The 20,566-nt window shown below is 40.9% G+C and overlaps 1 protein-coding gene across 1 annotated transcript in view; it reads right to left on the minus strand.

The window, feature by feature from the left end:
* The window catches only part of CFAP92 (cilia and flagella associated protein 92 (putative)), a 64,975-nt gene that overhangs the window by 33,187 nt on the left and 11,222 nt on the right, over positions 1-20,566 (minus strand). Inside the window, exons 8-10 of the mRNA XM_032412021.1 lie at positions 18,944-19,018; positions 18,714-18,860; positions 13,814-13,998 (exon numbers count right to left, since the gene is read on the minus strand). Coding sequence (XP_032267912.1) covers positions 13,814-13,998; positions 18,714-18,860; positions 18,944-19,018 — 407 coding nt within the window. The remainder of the gene's footprint in view (positions 1-13,813; positions 13,999-18,713; positions 18,861-18,943; positions 19,019-20,566) is intronic.

Below are 20,566 nucleotides of genomic sequence, written 5' to 3' on the forward strand. Positions count from 1 at the left end.
GGACAGAAAACAGGGTATCTTGCATATTTTAATCTTGATGCTAAAATTTTATAATCAAAAGTTAACCCTTATGCAAGTTTGTGATCTGAATTCATACTCCAAGTGTACTATTTATTTTACACTGAAACTTTTAAATAATCCTGGGTTGGTATGCTCCCAGGTACCTGGTGAAGTTATCAAAAAACCTTCTAGAGGGGCGCCTGGGTGGCTCAGTTGTTAAGCGTCTGCCTTCGGCTCAGGTCATGATCCCAGGGTCCTGGTATCAAGCCCTGCATTGGGCTCCCTGCTCAGCGGGAAGCCTGTCTCTCCCTCTCTCCCACTCCCCCTGCTTGTGTTCCCTCTCTTGCTATCTCTCTCTCTGTCAAATAAATAAATTAATTAATTAATTAAATAAAATCTTAAAAAAAAAAAAAACCTTCTAGAGAAATCTACTTTCAACCTAGGCCTCAAAGAATCCCCATGGAGAAAGTTCAATTAAATGTGTAACCACAGTAAAAATTACAAAATACCTAAGGTAAAAGGTACTACTAGCAAAATTGGTTGCACAATGGCATAAGATATTAGAATGATCAGATACATAAACTAAATATATTTGTTTAGTTATGTGTATAAAAAGGAATGTCATCAAGGTCAAATCTATTGTATTTCTATTTACTAGCAATGAATAATTTTAAAATATCACCTACAATAGCATAAAAACATAAAATGCTTGAAAGAAATGCAATGAAAAATGTGTAAGACCTGTACACTGAAAAGAACAAAATAGTGCAGAGAGATATTAAAGAAAATCTAAATAGAGAAATATAAATTTTCATGGATAGGAAAATGCAATTAATTCTAGATGAATCATAGACCTAAATATAAAGCTAAAATTATACATCTTCAAGAAGAAGACACAGGAGAGAATCTTCATGAACATGGGAAAATATTTCTTTGACAGGACACAAAAAACACTATAACAGCCAAAGCTGATAAAATGGGCTTTATCAAATAAAGTCAAGCCCTAGACTGGTATAAAATATGTACAATACATATATATCTAACAAAGGACTTGTATACAGAATATAAAAAGAACATCTATAAAACAATAGTAAAAGAGAAAAAATTAAGAATGGTAAAAGATGAACTTTAAAATTTGGTTAAGTGGAATAAGCACACCCCACCCTGAATCTCCCAGTGAATGCAACCAGAAACCATAGACAGAATGTGTGGAGCAGCTATCAGAGGCCCCTGAAAAGTAAAAGGTAATGGGCAAATGGGGAATGGAAACCAAACTCAAAGTACAACCAACGTAGCTATGAGTTTCCTGGGTTTATTTTCCTCCTGTATGTCACAGACTGGACTCAGAAGGAAGCCTGAATCCCAGAATTGTGCAGCAGGCACGGACAGTCAGAGCTCTAAGAGAAGCCCTCTCTTTCTGTTCTAAGGAATGGGAGGAAGGACCCCCATAGGATAGAAAGAGTGGGAGTTTGGAGGGATCTATGTTGTTTTTCTCTCCTGGCCCTGCCCTCATGCAAGTTCAAGTTCCAAAGCTACACTCTGATGGCAGTGGCAGCAGCTGGGCAGGGACCTAAAAATCTGAGAGAGGGAAATCCTTTTTGACCAGAGGAACTGTGATACAAAAAGTATGTGGTAAACCCTCAATATTGTTTTTACTCTACATATCTTCCCACCACCTGTCCTCAGAGGCAGACTGAGTCCAAGGAAGGCATGTCAGAGTGGAAACACTAAAGGTACACCTTTCAAGCCAGCGGACCAGGAAGAGGATTCCTTAGGACCTGGAGAGTGTAGAAAGGGGGGAAATCAAGAAAGGCGTTCCATAAAGTTATGTGTAAACTTGGGCTTATCCCTGAACTGTGCATGTGTGGATCTGGCCTTAAGCAGCATACCAGGGGTTTTGAGAACTGAACTGCAGAGACCACGGCACAGGTCTGACTGGCCCCTGAATACTGTACATGCAGGACAGACTTGGATTTCACTACAAAATCTTTGAAAACTGAACTGGCCTTAAAACCACAGTCACAGAAGGTAAATTGGAAATTACAGCTTGACCCTAAGGTTACTGTCTAATAAAACAAAAAGCCAACATTCTCCATAGGATTTAAACAAGACCCAGGGTCTCACAACATAATATTTAAAATGTCTAACATATAATTCAAAATTACTTGACATACAAAGAAGCGGGAATGCTGACCAATTATCAAGGGGAGAGACAAACAGATGCGAACTCTGAGATGACTTGAATACTGGAATTATCTGATGAAAACTTTAAGACAATTATAAACATTCTCCAAGTAACTGCAAACATTCTTGAAACAAATGGAAGGTAGCCAGTCTCAGCAAATGGAATCTATAATGAAGAACCAAATGGAAATTTTATAAATGAAAAATATAATACCTAAAATTAAAAATTCGCTGGATGATCCAAAGAACAAAATGGAGATGGCAGAGAAATGAATAAGTAGTGAACTTGAGTATAGATCAATATAAAGTATGCAATCTGAGTGGCGCCTGGGTAGCACAGTTGGTTAAGTTTCTGACTCTTGGTTTCAGCTCAGGTCGTGATGTCAGGGTCATGAGATCAAGCCCCATGTTGGGCTCTGCGCTCAGCACGGAGTCTGCTAGGGACGCTCTCTCCCTCTGCCTTTATCCCCACCCCCCAACACACACACACTCTCTACTTCTCTCTCTAAAATAAATAAATCAATCTTTTTTTAAAATAAAGTATGCAATCTGAACACAGAGAGAAAAAAGATTGAAAAGTAAAAGTAAACTGAGCCTCAGGGACTTGTGGGACAATATCAAAAGGTCTAACATTTGTATCATCAGAGTTCCAGAAGAAGAAAAGAAATATGTAGAAAAGATATTTGAGGAGGCTGGGAAGATGGCAGAATAGGAGGACCCTAAGCATGCCTCTTCCCATGGATACAACTAGATAACACTCACTTCAGCGTAAATAGCCCAGAAAACGATCTGAAGATGGACAGAACAAACTCCAAAACTAAAGGTAGAGAAGAGACCACATCAAAGAAGGTAAGAAGGAGAAAGACAGAGCTGGGGAGTGAGACGGACTGTGGCCATCTGTGGCGCAGAAGGAGCCAGTGGTGAGGAGAAGAGTGAAAAATGGACTTGCTTACTGGGGAGCCCACAAGGGGAAGACAAATCCCCTTAACATTTGGCACTGAAAGCAAGGGGGGCCAAATTTCATGAGTTCTTACAACCAGTGGGACTTAAAGCCTGGAATTTTAAAAATCAGCAGGCTCAGTCCTGGGGGAGCCTGGAAGGCATTAGGAAGAAGAGTCCTTGCCCTTAAAGAGACAGCATGACAAACAACCCATGCAGATATAGCCTAGAAGCAGCAGTTTAAAAAAATGCCATGGCAGGTGTGGGGGGGGCACAGATGAGAGTCAGAGTGATTTACTCATCTGAGAGCATGGCCCAGAGAGGCAGGGATCACTGGAAGACCTCTCCAGGAACAAAGGAGTTGGCAGGCGCCATTTCCTTCCCCTGCCCCCCAGCATAAACACGAGGCCATCTGTGGGAACCAGTGCACCACTGACACTCACTATCTAACTTGCTTACACCAAGCCCTCTGCCCCACTCCCCGCACTTCGGCAGGTCCACCCTTCCCACTCATGCTTGCCTCAGTACCCACACTGCAGGGCCCCTCCCCCAGAAAACTGGCACAAACTCCACCAACACCTCACCTCGTGACCTGGTATTTTGCTGGACCTCAGTTCCAGTGGCAGCAGCTGTGTCAGCAGGTCTCATTTCAGAAGGAGCCAGTGTACACCTAGTTAAAATGCACTGCACCCCTGCTGGGAACCAAATACTGCCCATAACAGGCAAAGAGAGCCTCTGCAGACAACTGGACTGAAAAAAAGGCGGGGGGCGGGGGGCAGGACTCAACAGCAAGGCATAGGCAGCACACACAGGAGACATTCCCTGGAAGCGCCAGGTCCTGGGCAACAGGGGACACTGCACTGCAGGGCACTACAGGACCTCTTCTTCATAAGGCTGTTACCTTCAAGAGCAGGAGAAGTAGCTGACTTTCCTAACACACAGAAACAGACACAGAGAGTTAAACAAAATGAGGAGACAAAGAAATATGTCCAAATTAAAGAATAGGACCAAACCACAGCAAGAGACCTAAGTGAAACGGATAAAAGTAATATGCCTGACAGAGAATTTAAAGTAATGATCATAAAGATACTCACTGGATTTGAGAAAATAGTGGAGGACATCAGTGAAATCCTTAACAATGAGATAAAAAAGAATCAATCAGAGATGAAGAACACAATAAATTAAATTTAAAATACATTTGATGGAATAAATAAAATGCTAGGTGAAGCAGAGGAATGAATTAATGACCTGGAAGACAGTAATGGAAAGTAACCAAGATGAGCAAATGAGATGAAAAATACACAAATTGAGAATAGTCTTAGGGAACTCAGTGACTCCATAATAACATTCGCATTATAGGGATCCCAGAAGAAGAGAGAGAAAAGGGGTCAGAAAATTTATTTGAAGAAATAATAGCTAAAAACTTCCCTAATCTGGAGAAGGAAACAGATATCCAGATCCAGGAGGCACAGAGTCACCCCCAAAAATCAACTCAAGGAGGTCCATACAAAGACACATAGTAATTAAAATGGCAAAAAGTAGCGATAAAGAGAAAAATTTTAAAGCAGCAAGAGAAAAAGAAGACAGTTACATACAAGGGAAACTCCACAAGGCTATTAGCAAATTTTTCAGCAGAAATTTTGCAGGCCAGAAGGGACTGGTAAGATATCTTCAAAGTGCTGAAAGGGAAAAATCTACAGCCAAGAATACTCTATCCAGCAAGGCTATCATTCAGAATAGAAGGACAAATAGAGTTTCTCAAACAAAAACTAAAGGAATTCATGACTACTGAATAAGCCCTGCAAGAAATAATAAAAGGAACTCTTTGAATGGAAAGAACACAAGTGAGTATGAAAAGTAAAAAACAAACAAACAAAAAAACCAGAGGATTAAAAATAAGCATTTCTGTAAATATCAGTCAAGGGATTCATAAAATAAAAGGATGTAAAATATGACACCATAGGGCACTAAAACATAGAGGGGAGTGGAGTAAAAAATAGGTTCAAACTTAAGCAACCATCAACTTAATATAAACTGCTATACAAACATAATGGTAACCACAAATCAAAACCATTAATAAATATGCAAAGAATAAAGAGAAAGAAACCCAAATATATCACTAAAGAAAATCATCAAACCACGAAAGAGAGAAAGACAAGAAAGAATCAGAGAAAATCTTCAGAAACAACCATAAAACAAGTAATAAAATAGCAATAAATACAGAACTATCAATACAAAAGACTCATTGTAGACCTAAAGGCACCTGCAGATTGAAAGTAAGGGGGTGGAGAAACATCTATCATGCAAATGGATGTCAAAAGAAAGCTGAAGTAGCAGTACTTACATTGGATAAAATAGACTTTAAAACAAAGACTGTAACAAGAGACAAAGAAGGGCACTATATAATCATAAAGAGGACAACCCAACAAGAAGATCTAACAGCTGTAAATATTTATGCACCCAACATAAGAGCACCCAAACACATAAAATAGTTAATAACAAGCATAAAGGAACTAATTGATAATAATGAATTAATAGTAGGGGGCTTTAACACTTCCATCAATGTAGAGATCATCTAAATAGAAAATCAACAAGGAAACAATGGCTTTGAATGACACATTGTACCAGATGGATCTAACAGATACGTTCAGAACATTCCATACTAGGGGCACCTGGGTGGCTCAGTCAGTTAAGTGTCTGCCTTCAGCTCAGATCATGATTTAGGGTCCTGGGATCGAGCCCTACATTGGGCTCTCTGCTCAGTGGGGAGCATGCTTCTCCCTCTCCTGCTGCCCCTCAGCTCCAGCTTGTGTTCTCTCTCTCTCAAATGGATAAATAAAATCTTAAAAAAAAAAAAAAACATTCCATCCTAAAACAGAATACACATTTTTTTTCAAGTGCACATGAAACATTCTCCAGAATAGATCACATATTAGGCCACAAAATAAGACTCAACAAATTCAAGAACATCGAAATCATACCATGCATCTTTTCTGAACACAATGCTATGAAACTAGAAGTCAATTACAAGAAGAAACCTGGAAAGACCACAAACACATGGAGGTTAAATAACATGCTACTAAACATGAATGAGTCAACTGGGAAATAAAAGAAGAAATTAAAAAGTACATGGAAACAAATGAAAACAAAAACACAAAGTTCAAAGCCTTTGTGACACAGCAAAAATTATTCTAGGGAGGATGTTTATAGCAATACAGACCTACCTCAAGAAGTGAGAAAAATCTCAACTAAACAACCTAACCTTACACCTAAAGGAGCTAGAAAAAGAACAACAAACAAAACTTAAAGCCAGCAGAAGGAAGGATATAATAAAGATTAGAGCAGAGAAAAAATGACATAGAAACTAAACAAAAAAACAATAAAACAGATCAATGAAACCGGTTCATCAACAATAATCAATAAAATTGATAACCCCCTAGCCAGACTTCTCAACAAAGAGAGAGGGAGAGAGGACCTAATTAAATAAAGTCATATATAAGAGAGGGGAGATAACCAATACCACAGAAATACAAACAAGTATAAGAGAATATTATGAAAACTATATGCCAACAAATTGGACAACCTAGAAGAAATGGATAAATTCCTAGAAACATATAACCTACCAAAACTGAATCAAGAAGAAATCGAAAATTTGAACAGACCAATTACCAGCAAAGAAACTGAGTCAGTAATCACAAAACTCCCAACAAACAAAAGTCCAGGACCATTTCCTTCACAGGAAAATTCTACCAGACATTTAAGAAGAGTTAATACCTATTCTTCTCAAACCATTTCAAAGAATAGAAAAGAAAGAAAAACTTCCAAATTCGTTCTATGAGGCCAGCATTACCCTTATACCAAAACCCAATAAAGATACCAGAGAAAAAGAGAACTATAGGGCATTATCTCTGATGAACATAGAATGCAAAATTCCTCAAAAAAATAATAGCAAACCGAATCCAACAATACATTAAAAAAATCATTCACCACAATCAAGTGGGATTTATTCCTGGGTTGCAAGGGTGGTTCAGTATTTGCAAATCAATCAATGTGATGCATCACAACAATAAGAGAAATGATAAGAACCATATGATCATTTTGATACAGAAAAATCATTTAACAAAGTACATTATTCATGAAAAAAAACCCTCCACAAAGTAGGTTTACAGGGGACATACCCCAACATAATAAAGGCCTTATATGAAAAACCCATGGCTAATATCATTCTCAATGGTGAAAACCTGAAAGTCATTCCCCTAAGGTCAGGAAGAGACAAATATGTCCACTCTCATCACTTTTATTCAACATAGTCCTGGAAGTCCTAGCTACAGCAAACAGACAACAAAAAGAAATAAAAAGCATCGAAATCCATAAGGATGAAGTAAAACTTTCACTATCTGCAGAGGACATGATGCAATATATAGAAAACCTGAAAGACTCCACCAAAAAAACCCCGCTAGAACCGATAAACAAATTCGGTAAAGACGAAGGATACAAAACCAATGTAAAGAAATCCATTGCATTTCCATACACTAATAATGAAGCAGCAGAAAGTGAAATTAAAAAACAATCCCATTTACAATTACACCAAAAACAATAAAATATCTAAGAATAAACTTAACCAAAGAGATGAAAGACTTGTACTCTGAAAACTATAAAAACATTGATGAAGGAAATTCAAGATAAGATGACCCAAAGACATGGAAAGACATTCTATGCTCATGGATTGGAAGAACAAATACTGTTAAAATGTTTATACTATCCAAAGGAATCCACACATTTAATGCAATCCCTATCAAAATACCAACAGCATTTTTCACATAACTAGAACAAACAATCCTAAAATTTGTATGGAACCAGAAAAGACCCCAAATAGCCAAAGCAATCTTGAAAAAGAAAAGCAAAGCGGGAGGCATCACAATTCCAGACTTCAAGTTATGCTACAAAACTGTAGTAATCAAAACAGTATGGTACTGGCACAAAAATAGACACACAGATCAATAGAAGAGGATAGAAAACCCAGAGGTAAACCTACAACTATATGGTCAATCTTTGACAAAGCAGGAAAGAATATCCAATGGGAAAAAGACAGTCTCTTCAACCAATGGTGTTGGGAAAACTGGACAGCTACATGCAAAAGAATGAAACTGGATCACTTTCTTAGAGCACACACAAAAATAAATCCAAAAATGGATTAAAGACCTAAATGTGAGTGATGAAACCATAAAAATCCTAGATGAGAACAAGGCAGTAACTTTTTAACATTCGTTGTAGCAACTTTTTTCTAGATATGTCTCCTGAGGCAAGGGAAACAAAAGCAAAATTAACTATTGGGACTACATTAAAAAAAAACTGCATGACGAAGGAAAACAATCAACAAAACTAAAAGGCAACCTGTGGAATGGGAGAAGATATTTGCAAATGATATAACTGATAAAATTATCCAAAATATATAAAGAACTTATACAACTCAACACCCCCCCCAATAATCCAGTTTAAAAATGGGCAGAAGACATGAACAGACATTTTTCCAAAGAAGACATACAGATAGCCAACAGATACAGAAAAGATGCTCATCACCACTTATCATCGGTGAAATGCAAATCAAAACTACAATGAGATATCACTTCCCACCTGTCAGAATGGCTAAAATCAGGGGCACCTGGGTGGCTCAGTTAAGTGTCTGACTCTTGATTTCGGTTCAGGTCATGATCTCAGGGTTGTGAGATTGAATCCCATGTCAGGCTCCAACTTGAACATGAACTCTGCTTAAGATTCTCTCTCCCTCTCCCTCTGCCCTTCCCCCCATGCTCGCACACTCCCCCTCCCCCCCAAAAAAGAATGACTAAAATAAAAAACACAAGAAACAACAGGAGTTAGTGAAGATGTGGAGAAAGAAGAACCCTCTTGCACTGTGGGTAGAATTTGCAAACTGGTGCAGCCATTCTGGAAAACAGCATAGAGTTTCCTCAAAAAGTTAACAATAGAACTACCCTATGATCCAGCAAGCACACTACTAGGTATTATCCAAAGAATTAAAAAAAAAAAAAAACAAACGAATTCAAAGTGATACATACACTCTGATGTTTATAGCAGCATTATCTACAATAGCCAAATTATGGAAGCAGCCCAAGTGTCCACTGATGGATGGGTAAAGAAGATGTGGTGTATATATATACAATGGAATATTATTCAGCCATAAAAAATGAAATCTTGCCATTTGCAACAACATGGATAGAACTAGAGAGTATAATGCTAAGTGAAATAAGTCAGTCAGAGAAAGATAAATACCACATATGATTTCACTCATATGTGGAATTTAAGAAACAAAACAAATGAGCAAAGGGAAAAAGAGAAAGAAAGACAACACAAGAAACAGACTCTTAACTTCCAAGAACAAACTGATGGTTCCTAAAGGGGAGGTGAGGGAGATGGGTGAAATAGGTAATGGGAATTAAGGAGTGCATGTGACATGATGAGCACCAGGTGATTAAAATAAAAACAAAAAATATCTATCTCTAGGGGCACCTGGCTGGCTCAGGTGGAGCATGCAACTCTTAATCTCGGGGTTGTAAGTTCAAGCTCCACATTAGGTGTAGAAATTACTTAAAAATAAAATATTTTTAAAAATTTTAAATGTATATCTACATCTCTATACCAACAGGCTTCCTGTTCTGGACCACAATGAAATAGACACACTTTTTCCTATTTCTCCTGCTAAGTACAGATTCTTTAAACTCTGGGCTTTATATGTAAAACAAACATAAGGAGACTCAGAAGGATGGAGAGAAGAAGGTTAAGGACTGTGGGACCTGAGGAACAACAAGTGATGAGTTCTCTGGGGTTTCTACTTGTCTCACATATTCTAGACTAGGTGCTGGAGAAGACAGAAACTCAGAAATGCTAATGGGAGTAGGTAGGAAAAATCCCAAAGTCTTCTCTCTCCAGCCAAAGAAACAAGAATGGGGCAGCTTAGTGAGCCAGAAAACTTTTAGGCTAGTAACTGCCCTACCCCAGGCAAGCACCATGAAGAAAACCAGGCCCACCCCACTCCCATAAGCAAAAGTCAAATGGGAAACCCAGATTTCCACCCTTGTCCGACTGTAACAATTCCCCTGACTTGGGTGCCATGAGAAAAGATCAAGTGGGGAGTCAAGGTTTTCACCCCTGCCCAGCAGTAACAAGGCATCGAGGGAGGCAGAGTGGAAGCCAAAATCTTTCCCCACCATCCAGCAGTAATGTGGCCTCCCCACCACTGTGGTGGTTAGCGAAGATCATGTGGGAAGCATGTAGTAGCAAGGCATCCCTGCTCCTAGGACATGGTTGCTGAGTGGGGAACCTGGCCTGCCACCTCCACCTGACAGAAATAAGACAGCATTCCCCTTCTTCCACTGGCAGAACATTTAAAACAGAAGATTTAAATAGGATCCAGAGTCTCATAACTTAATATTTAATATGTCGAAGATATAATTTAAAAATCATTTATCATACCAAGAACCAGGGAAATCCCATCTTAAACAAGAAATGACAATCAACAGATGCTAACACCAAAATGATACATCTTGGAATTATCTGACAGGAATTTTAAAGCAAGTGTGAACATGATTGAATCAAATGAAAAAAATTAAAAGTCCTATCAAAGAAATAGAAGATATAAAGAACCAAATGGAAATTTTAGAATTGAAAAATACAATAACTAAAAATTTAAAAACCAGTGGATGGGCTCAATAACAGAATGGAAGGGACAGAGAAAAGACTTGGTGAACTTGAAGATAAAACAATATAAATTATCCAATCTGAAGAACATAGAGGAAAACAGACTAAAAACAAATGAACAAAACTTCAGGGACCTGTGAGACTATAATAAATGAACTAATAGTAATGACATTGGATTCCCAGAAGGAGAGCAGAAAAAGGGTAGTGCTAAAAGGTATTTAAAGAAATAATGGCTGGGATGCCTGGGTGGCTCAGTCAGTTAAGTATATGACTCTCATATACTTATATGAGTATATGGCTCAGATCATGATCTTGGGATCTTGTGATCAAGCCCCACGTCAGGCTCCATGCTCAGCGAGGAGTCCGCTTCCCTCCCTCTTTCTCTTCCTCTGCCCCCCCTTCAAAATAAATATTTTTTAAAAAGAATGGCTGAAATTTCCCAAATTTGTGATTTTATGGCAAAAGACATAAGCCTAAGTCTCAGAAAACTGAGTGAACCCAACAGGATAAACCCCCAAAAAATCTATACTGAGACATCACAGTCAAACTTCTGAAAACCAGAGACAAAGAGAAAAAAAACTTGAAAGCTGCAAAAGATAAGTGCCACCCAGCGTATTGGGAAAGAACAACTCAAATGACAGTTGATTTCTCATCAAAAAACCATAGAGGTCAAAAGGAAGTGGCATAACTTTTTTCAAATGCTGAATAAAAAGAAATGTCAACCCCAAATTCTAAATCAAATGAAGCTAGCCTTCAGGAATAGAGGAGAAATAAAGACATCCTCAGACAAAGAAAAACTAAGAGAATTTGTTGTCAGCACATCTACCCTAAAAGAATGACTAAAGGAAGTTCCTGAAACAGAAATAATTTAAAAAGAAAAAGAAAAAGAAATCTTGGAACATCAGAAAGGAGAAATGAACATTAGAAAGAGCAAATCTATAGGTAAATACAATACACTTTCCTTCTCCTCTTGAGTTTTCTAAATTACACTTGACAGTTGAAGCAAAAAGTATAACATCGTCCGATGTGGTTCTCAGTCTATATAGAGGAAATATTTAAGACAATTATAAATGAGATAGGGTAAACAGATTTGAAGGAAGGTAAGGTTTCTATACTTCACTCAAACTGGAAAGATGTTGACACCAGTAGACTGTGATAAGTTATGTATGCATAATGTAATTTCTGGAGTAACCACTAAAAACCTATACATTCAAAAATAAAAATAATATAAATCAAAATTAAATTCTAAAAAACCCACAGGAAGGCAGGAAAAAGAAAACAAAAACCAGAGAAAACAGAAAATATTAAAATGGCAGACTTAAGCTCTAAAATATCAATAATTACACTAAATGTAAATGGTCTTAAAAACAATTAAAAGTAAATTAAAAAAATGACTCAGCTAAATGCAAGGGCATTATGCTGAATGGGGCGGGGGAGCCAATCTCAAAAGGTCACATACTGGATGTTTCCATTTATATAACTGTTCATTTCCTAGGACTGCCATAATACCACAAACTGGGTGACTTAGTACAACAGAATTTCATTGTCTCACAGTTCTGGAGGCTAAAAGTGCAAAATCATGGTGTCAGCAAGGCCATGTTCCCTCTGAAGTTGCTAAGGGAGCATCCTTCCTTGCCTCTTCCAGCTTCTGGTAGCCCCAGACATTTCCTGGCTTGTGACAATATAACTACTCACTACATGGCATTCTCCCTACATCTCTTCATATATTCTTTGTCTTCTGTCTATGTTGGTCTCTACATCCAAATTTCCCTTTTTCATAAGGACATCAGTGATATTGGATTAGGGCCTATCCTAATGACCTCATTTTAACTTGATTAACTCTGTAAAGACCCAATTTCTAAATAAAGTCACATTCTGAGTTGCTGGCAGTTAAGTGTTCAACATACCGTTTTGAGGGAACACAATTCAACCCACAACAATAACATTCTCAAACTGACAAAATTATATAAATGGAAAACACGTTAGTGGTTAGGGATGGTGCAAGGTTAGGTAGAGGTTGTGACTATAAAAGGGTAGCATGAGAGAACTTTGTGGTGGTGGAATAGTTCTGTATCTTAAGTGCAGTGACAGTTACATAAATCCATGCATGTGATAAAATGGCAGAGAACTACACACACATTTATCAATATCCTGATTCTGATATTATACTATTGGTATATAAGACATAACCACTGAAAAAAACTGTGCAAAGTGTACATAGGATCTACCTTTGCAACTTCCTCTGAATTTTTATTTCAAAATGGAAGTATAATATATGGTATGCCCACACCAAGACACATAATCAAGCAGTTTCAGAAAACAAAAAGAAGATCCTACAGCTTTGAGAGAAGAAAAAAAGCAAATACAAAGGTTCAACATGGAACATAAAAGAGGATAGAACAATGCCTTCAAAACTGAAGGAAAATGAGAATTCTATACCCAGCTAAAATATCAATCAAGTGTAAGGGTAGAATAAAGATATTTTCAGACACGTGAGACCTCAAAACAAGTATCTCTCATTAACCTTTTCTCAAGAAGCTACAGGAAGATGTGTTCCAGCAAAATCAGAGAGCAAACAAAGCAAGAGGAAGACAGAATCCAGGAAAAAAGGATCCTACAATAGGAAAAAGGGAACTCCCAGGATAAACATCAGTACTATACCTAGTTGGTTCAAAATGAGTGGCATCTATGTGAGCACTGCTGCTGTATCCATGAAATCTGGGGGCTCCTTCTGAAGGGAGGATCACTACCTGCATCTGAAGGACACCTTTGGTGTAGTGGGGAGACATCAAGAGTTGGTAGCTCCTAAACCCAGGAACCTAATCTCTCATGTCTTGCTGTGAGATCCTAAATGGTGAAATGGGGATGATGATCCATCTCACAGAAGGCCACTGAGGGGAATTAGAGATGACATGTAATGGGCAACCAGATGGGAAAAAGAGCTCTCCAATCAGTTTTTCTGGCTCATTCTTACCTCTAGTTCATGGAGGGGAACAGGTTGTGATGGAAGGCAGGAAACACACTTGATCTTTATGGTCAGGGGATTTAAGTCCTGTTTTTGCTCCTCAGTCATGATAGGAACTTCTGTTTTTAAAGTCAAAAAACAATCTAAAATGCTGGCAGACTTCCCCCTGCCACGACTCACAACAGTTTGCCATCCTGGGGGGTGGGGAGGGAAATACACACAGCATTAGACTGTTACTCATGACAGCCCAAAACAAGTACAAAGGGTTCAGGCAACCTGAGAAGAGCCAATGTTAAATTATAACCAAAAGAAGAAAACTTAAAAAAAAAAAAAAAAAAAGGAATTGGCAAACACCTACTACCAGCATATTATATGCCAGTTTCTCAAACTGAGGTCCCATAAGTTCCCTAAGAGAATTTAATTGTTGTGATTTAATCTTGATGATCATCTTGTAATATAAGCATTTCCTGAATCATCTATAGGGATATCGATGCTTAGGTGGTACCCTCAAGCAGTCTGATTTACTTGGTCTGAGATGTAGCCTCCATGCTAGGGTTTTTATTTTTATTTTTATTTTTTAAGACTTTATTTATTTGTCAGAGAGAGAGAGCACAAGCAGGGAGAGAAGCAGGCAGAGGGAGAAGCAGACTCCCCGCCGAGCAAGGAGCCCAATCATGACCCGAGCCAAAGGTAGACACCCAACCGACTGAGCCACCCAGGCGTCCCCATGCTAGGGTTTTTAAAAGCTCCCCAAGTGAGACACCTGGGTGGCTTAGTCAGTTGGGTGTCTGCCTTCTGATCAGGTCATGATCCCAGAGTACTGGGATCAGGTCCCACGTCGGCCTCCCTGCTCAGTGGGAAGTCTGTTTCTCCCTCTCCCTCTGCCTCGCCCCCAAGCTTGTGCTCTCTCACTCTCTCTCAAATAAATAAATAAAATCTTTAAAAAAAAACATAATAAAAGCTCCCCAGGTGATTCAGAACCACTGTTCTAGTATAGTAACTACTGGCCATTTGTGGCTACTTAAATTAAAATTAAAATTAAATACAATTTAGGGATGCCTGGGTTGCTCAGTTGGTTAAGCATCTGCCTTCGGCTCAGGTCAGGATCCCAGGGTCCTGGGATCAAGTCCTGCATCAGACTCCCTGCTCAGCGGGGAGCCTGCTTCTTCCTCAGCTTGCACTCTCTCTCTGACAAATTAAAAAAATCTTTGTAAATAAATAAATAAATAAATAAATACAATTAAATACAATTTAAAATGCAGTTCCTTCATCACATGAGTCACATTTCAAATGCTCAGTAGCCATGTGTAGCTATGAGCTACTGGACCAGACAACACAGATCTGGAACATTTCCATCACTGCAGAAAGTCCTCTTGGAGAGTGCTGCTCCAGGCAATTACTTTAGAACAGAACACATTCAAGAACACATAATGCCAGGGTCTCTGTCATGGAGGCCAGTGGTGCTGCTTTAACAGGTGTGGTCCACCGAGAAAAGCATAGGTCCTGATGTAGATCATAACTGGTACATCGGAGCCGAATCAAACACGGCACACCTCCGGCTAGGACAGTGTTGTGGTAGCGCAAGTAGGGAAAAGGCGCAAGTGGGTGAACGGAGCCACCACGTGGCACACACATAGCTGGGAGAGTATTTTTCTCATGAAAGGGGTCCATACATTTTACCAGGTGGAGACATATCGGTGTGGGGGTTGGGGGGGAGATCAAATCCTCCAGCTGTACAGAGAGTCCTAGGCTCACATCCTGGCTCTCTTATCTTATAGTCACATGGCCTACAACAAGTTAGAGGCTCTGTGGGGCTTAATTTCCTCCTGTGCAAAATGGGCAGAGAGCCCACCATGCTTAGGGTGAAGGATTAAGAGGGTTTATGTAGGAGAAGTTGCTGGGAACACTGCCTAGCATATAGCGGGTGCTCAAAAAGATCAGCTCTGCTCCTTTCACAAGGCTTGTAAATGTATTTGTAGGGCACACGAAGGCCCAGTCACTCATGCTCAGAAAGAGCTTCCCTTCCAAAACAAGTCACGGGCCCGGGGTGTGCAGCTGAGCGCATGGGCCTGAGCATGGGGCCACGTGCAGCTCCTGGGGGCAGCCCCCAGGGCTCCCACGACTTTCTCTTCAACAAAGCTCACTCATTAAGGCCATAACTAATCATGATTTGTATTCTAGAACTCTGTAAACCTTTTCATGGAAAAGATTGCCCCGTTGAGAAGAAATCTCCAGTGCAAACGTGCACTCAAATCATCATTCAGAAATTTAGGGAGGCGTCAGCCACAACTCCAGGGTAGGGTTTCACAAACTCAAAACCACAGATACTTGAGGACAGAGATTCTCGGCTGTGGGGACTGTCCTGTGCATTACGGGACAGCAGCTTCCCTCTGCTCCCACCTGTGACAACCAAAACTACCTCCTCATATGACCCAATGTCCCCCTGGGGGCATAAGTGCCCAGGCTGAGGAGCCCAGCTCCAGAGTAAGAGAAAAGGAGCCCGGGAACGGACCCCGCAAGGTGCATGCATCTACAACATCCAGACTTGAGCGTGCCTTAACGTCACTGGATCCTCAGAACAGCCCTGTGTGGCTGCTACCGTCTCTGCTTCGTAGACAGAGAAACTAAGGTCCGGAAATGTTCAGAAGTCATCCAAGGTCTCTTGGCCAATAAGCGGTGGGACCCATGTCCAAACCAGGCCTGCCTGGTGACAGTTGGCCCCTCCACTACGCAACAAAAAATAAGAGTTCTTTCCAGAGTCTTTCGAAACTCTTAATGGGTCACTGGCCAACAAATATTCACCACTAGGGGATGCAAAGCCTAGGGCCTAATTTGAAATCGAAGATGATTACCAAAAATTATCATGCTGGTTTTGGAATGATCTTATGCTGTTATTCTATGGCAAAAACAAACATCCAGCTGGCCTGCCGAGCCAAGGTCCTTCTTAGCTTAGGACCATAAACCATGCTATCGGCACAAGGGAGGAGGTTTACCTCTCTGCCTTCCTTGCTGGAGGCCCAGCACCCTGCACCCAGCCCACCCAAATGTTCTGAACAAGCAGCTGCCACCTCCACACCAGTAACCTCTCTGAGTCCTACTGTGTGCAAGTTTATACACATTATCTCACGTGATCCTTCCTGCAGCCTCCCGGGGTAGAAATTCTCACCCCTATTCTACAGATGAGGACATGGAGTCGAAGGACTCAGAGAACGTGGGCAACTTGCTGGGCAGTGGCTGAGCCAAGATTCAAAGTCCGTTTGTCACTGGTGCTCTTGGAATCATTGTCTCCTTACAGGGCCGTGACAGTGCAGGTTAGAGAGAGGGCAAGCCCAGACACTTCTGGGCTTCACCCTGCTGGAAAAAGTCACGCCAGGATGGTTGAGACCATCTGAGCTTCTCCTTCCTCCCACAGCAAAATTAAGCAGCAAAATCAACCTCGACCCAAAGTCAGCGGATCACCCGGAGCTCACCCACCTATAGGCTTGGGTTTCTCTTGGGGATTCAGCCCACAAGGTGTTCCCCAGCGACGTGTGCCCCGGGCAGGAGCGTGCAAGCGCTGTGCGGAGGCTGGGTCCTCCTGGGGCACAGCCTGAGAGTGGGTATGCGTCTCTGAAAATTCATTTCTCTAGAAAAGACTCCAATGCCACGGGAAAGCTAAGACAGCCTGAAAGGCCCAACTTTAGGTGAAAGCGGATTTTCAAAAATCCATATAAAAGTGAAAACTAGGGGCGCCTGGGTGGCTCAGTCTTTAAGCGTCTGCCTTCGGCTCAGGTCATGATCCCAGGGTCCTGGGATCGAGCCCCACATCAGGCTCCCTGCTCGGTGGGAGGCCTGCTTCTCCCTCTCCCACTCCCCCTGCTTGTGTTCCCTCTCTCGCTATGTCTCTCTCTGTCAAATAAATAAATAAATTCTTGAAAAAAAAAAAGAAAGTGAAAACTAAAAAATTAATCGTATTTCCTCAAGATGTATCAACAACACAAGAGCTTGTGAGAATTTGATTTTCCTGGCCCTGTGGAACTTGATGCTGACTTTCACGAGGTAAAACCTCAAGCCGCTGCAAGGGTTCGTTCCAGCTCAAGATAGTAGCCTAGATTTCTGCAGATTGGCCAGTAGAGGGCGCACATTCACCCTGATGGCCAAAAAAAAAACCTGCCTACAATGAAATAGGCTTGAAATGATTTTCTCTGAAAAGAAAGAGGGTTTCCCCTCCATGTTACTATTTTAAAAATGAAGTCATATAATTTTACCCAAAATACATTCTGAGCTTTCCATTGTCAAAACCTAGGGATATAACATGCATACCTTCTTATTATTTGTCAAACCGTAGAAAACCTAGTTTCCAAATTGTGATAGATCTTACAAAGCAAAGAACGAAACCCCTGTTCTGCCCATGAGCTATGTGACCTCAAGTGAGTAGCTTTGCCTTCTCCGAGTTTTGATTCCTCACAGGACAAAGGACAGGCACCCCTAGAGCCGCCCTCCAAGCTTACTGGGAGGCTCAGTGTTTGCCATGAGCAGGACGGGACAGAAATACTGGCTCCTTCCCTCATTTCCTCTACCAGATGTTTTCATAAAAATCTGTAGGATGGTGTTTATAAAAAGCAGCATCTTATTTAGCAAACAAAATCAGCACAACTATTCTCACAGGTTTCTTTGGAATCAGGCCTGAGTTCAAACCCTGGCCTCGCCCTTACTTGCTGTGTGATCTTGAACTATACGTCTGACCTCCCTGTGCCTCCTCCTCCTCCTCTGTACAACAGAGACGCTTGCCTGCACTTTTGCTGAAGTGACTGTGAGCGTGAAGCTAGGTGGCAGAACAGAGGCTTGGTCAATGCGAGCATCCTGTTTATGGACATTCTAGCCACACAGGACAAGACAACCAGAACCTGTTGGGACCAGGGGTAAGCACCTGCGAGGAGCGGCATCACCACCAGCTCAGTGGAGAAGGTACCATGCTTCCAGTTTCCTTCCACCTTGAGGTCAGTTTCCTCTTCTGCTCGAGACTTCTTCCTTTTCTTCTGGCTCTTCTTTCTCCCCTCTGAGTCTTTCTGTTTAACTGTGAAATCAAAGGAAGGACATAAGCGTTCAAAGGAGCTCATACCCAAGCTACCATATGTGAAAGCATACATGCATACCTACAAGGTTCTGGAAGATCCCTGAAGGCAGAGGTTGTCCTTTGTGCGGCTGCCCTTCCCCAGCAACCAGAAAATGTGTCTATGTGTAGATAGCAGACCGATTGTCAGTTACATGCAGGAAGAACGTGAGGGCCGTCCTGATCTCCCACCCGGTCCAACCCGAGAACACAGGCAGAGGGGGCTGAGGTTGGATGATGATCAGCACCGCCACATACCAAACTTCTCCCCCAAGTCAGCTCTTAACCACAGTGTAGGGCTGAGGTTTGGGCTTTGGAGTTGAACCACCAAGGTTCCAGAACCAGGTCTCCCCCATCCTTAACCATCCTGAGCCTCAATCACTTCATCTGTAGAATGGGGGCAATAGCACCTGCCTTGTAGGGTGTTGAGAAGAGTAAATGAGCAAAGGTACATGAAATATTCAGCTCTGTGCTAAGCTCATCCAGGGGAGAAAAGAGGAGACATACATATCTAACGTAATTGAAGCCATGAGCTATTTGTTCTGTGATACAAAGACCAATGGAACAGACTATAGAAAGCCCAGAAATACACTGCATGTATAAGGGGACTTAACAGATATCAGAGGTGGCATTTCAGATCAGTGGGAAAGGATGGACTAGTCAATTAATTATACTGACTATCCATTTGGAGGCAAATGAAATTATTGGGCACCTCGTGCCATATGCAAAATGAAAGGCAGACTAATGGTGCAAAACAAAAAACTTCAAAATAATTAGAAGAATATATAGGAGACTCTACTGATGTCCGGATGAGGAGGATTTCTTAAACATTACCAAAAATACGAACTAGAAAGGAATAGTTACATAACTGGTATGCAAAACAAGACAGCACAAATAAAGTAAAAGGGTAAGTTGCAGACCCTGGCCTATGATGTTTACAGTGCATGTAAGTAACCATGATAATTATCCAGAAGATTTAAAGAATAAAGCTTATGGATCAGTAAGAAAAAATGTAAAACTCAGGGGTGCCTGGGTGGCTCAGTCAGTTAAGCATCTGCCTTCAGCTCAGGTCATGATCTTGGGATCCTGGAATCGAGCCCCAAGCCCCCAATTCAGGCTCCCTGCTCAGTGGGGAGTCTGTTTCTCCCTCTCCCTCTGCTCCTCTCCACCACTCATGCTCTTTCTCTCTCAAATAAATAAAATCTTAAAAAAAAAAAAAAAAAAAAAGTGTAATGGAAGGCCTGGGTGGCTCAGTCGGTTAAGCGTCTGCCTTCAGCTCAGGTCATGATCCCGGGGTCCTGGGCTCTAGTTCGGCATAGGGCTCCCTCTGCCTGCTGCTCCCCCTGCTTGCACTCACTCTCTCTCTCTGTTTCTCTCTGTGACAAAATCTTTCAAAAAATAAAATAAAAATTAAAAAAAAGCATAAGACCCAACAGAAAAATAAGCAAAGAAACAGGAATAGGTAAATCACATAAGACTGTGACCAAATAAGCATATGAGATGCTATCAACCCCATGAGGAATTAGGAAGTAAGCCCCTGACCATGTCAAGCATGGCTGATAATGTGGAAAAGCTGGAATTCTCAGGACTTCTGTCAGGAGGGCAAAGAGGTACAATCCAGAGAGTAGAAACCAGCAACACCTCCTGAGGGGTCAGGGTGCACTTCGCAT

This window comes from Phoca vitulina, unplaced genomic scaffold (genome assembly GCF_004348235.1).
Source record: "Phoca vitulina isolate PV1807 unplaced genomic scaffold, GSC_HSeal_1.0 scaffold13, whole genome shotgun sequence".
Classification (NCBI taxonomy): domain Eukaryota; kingdom Metazoa; phylum Chordata; class Mammalia; order Carnivora; family Phocidae; genus Phoca; species Phoca vitulina.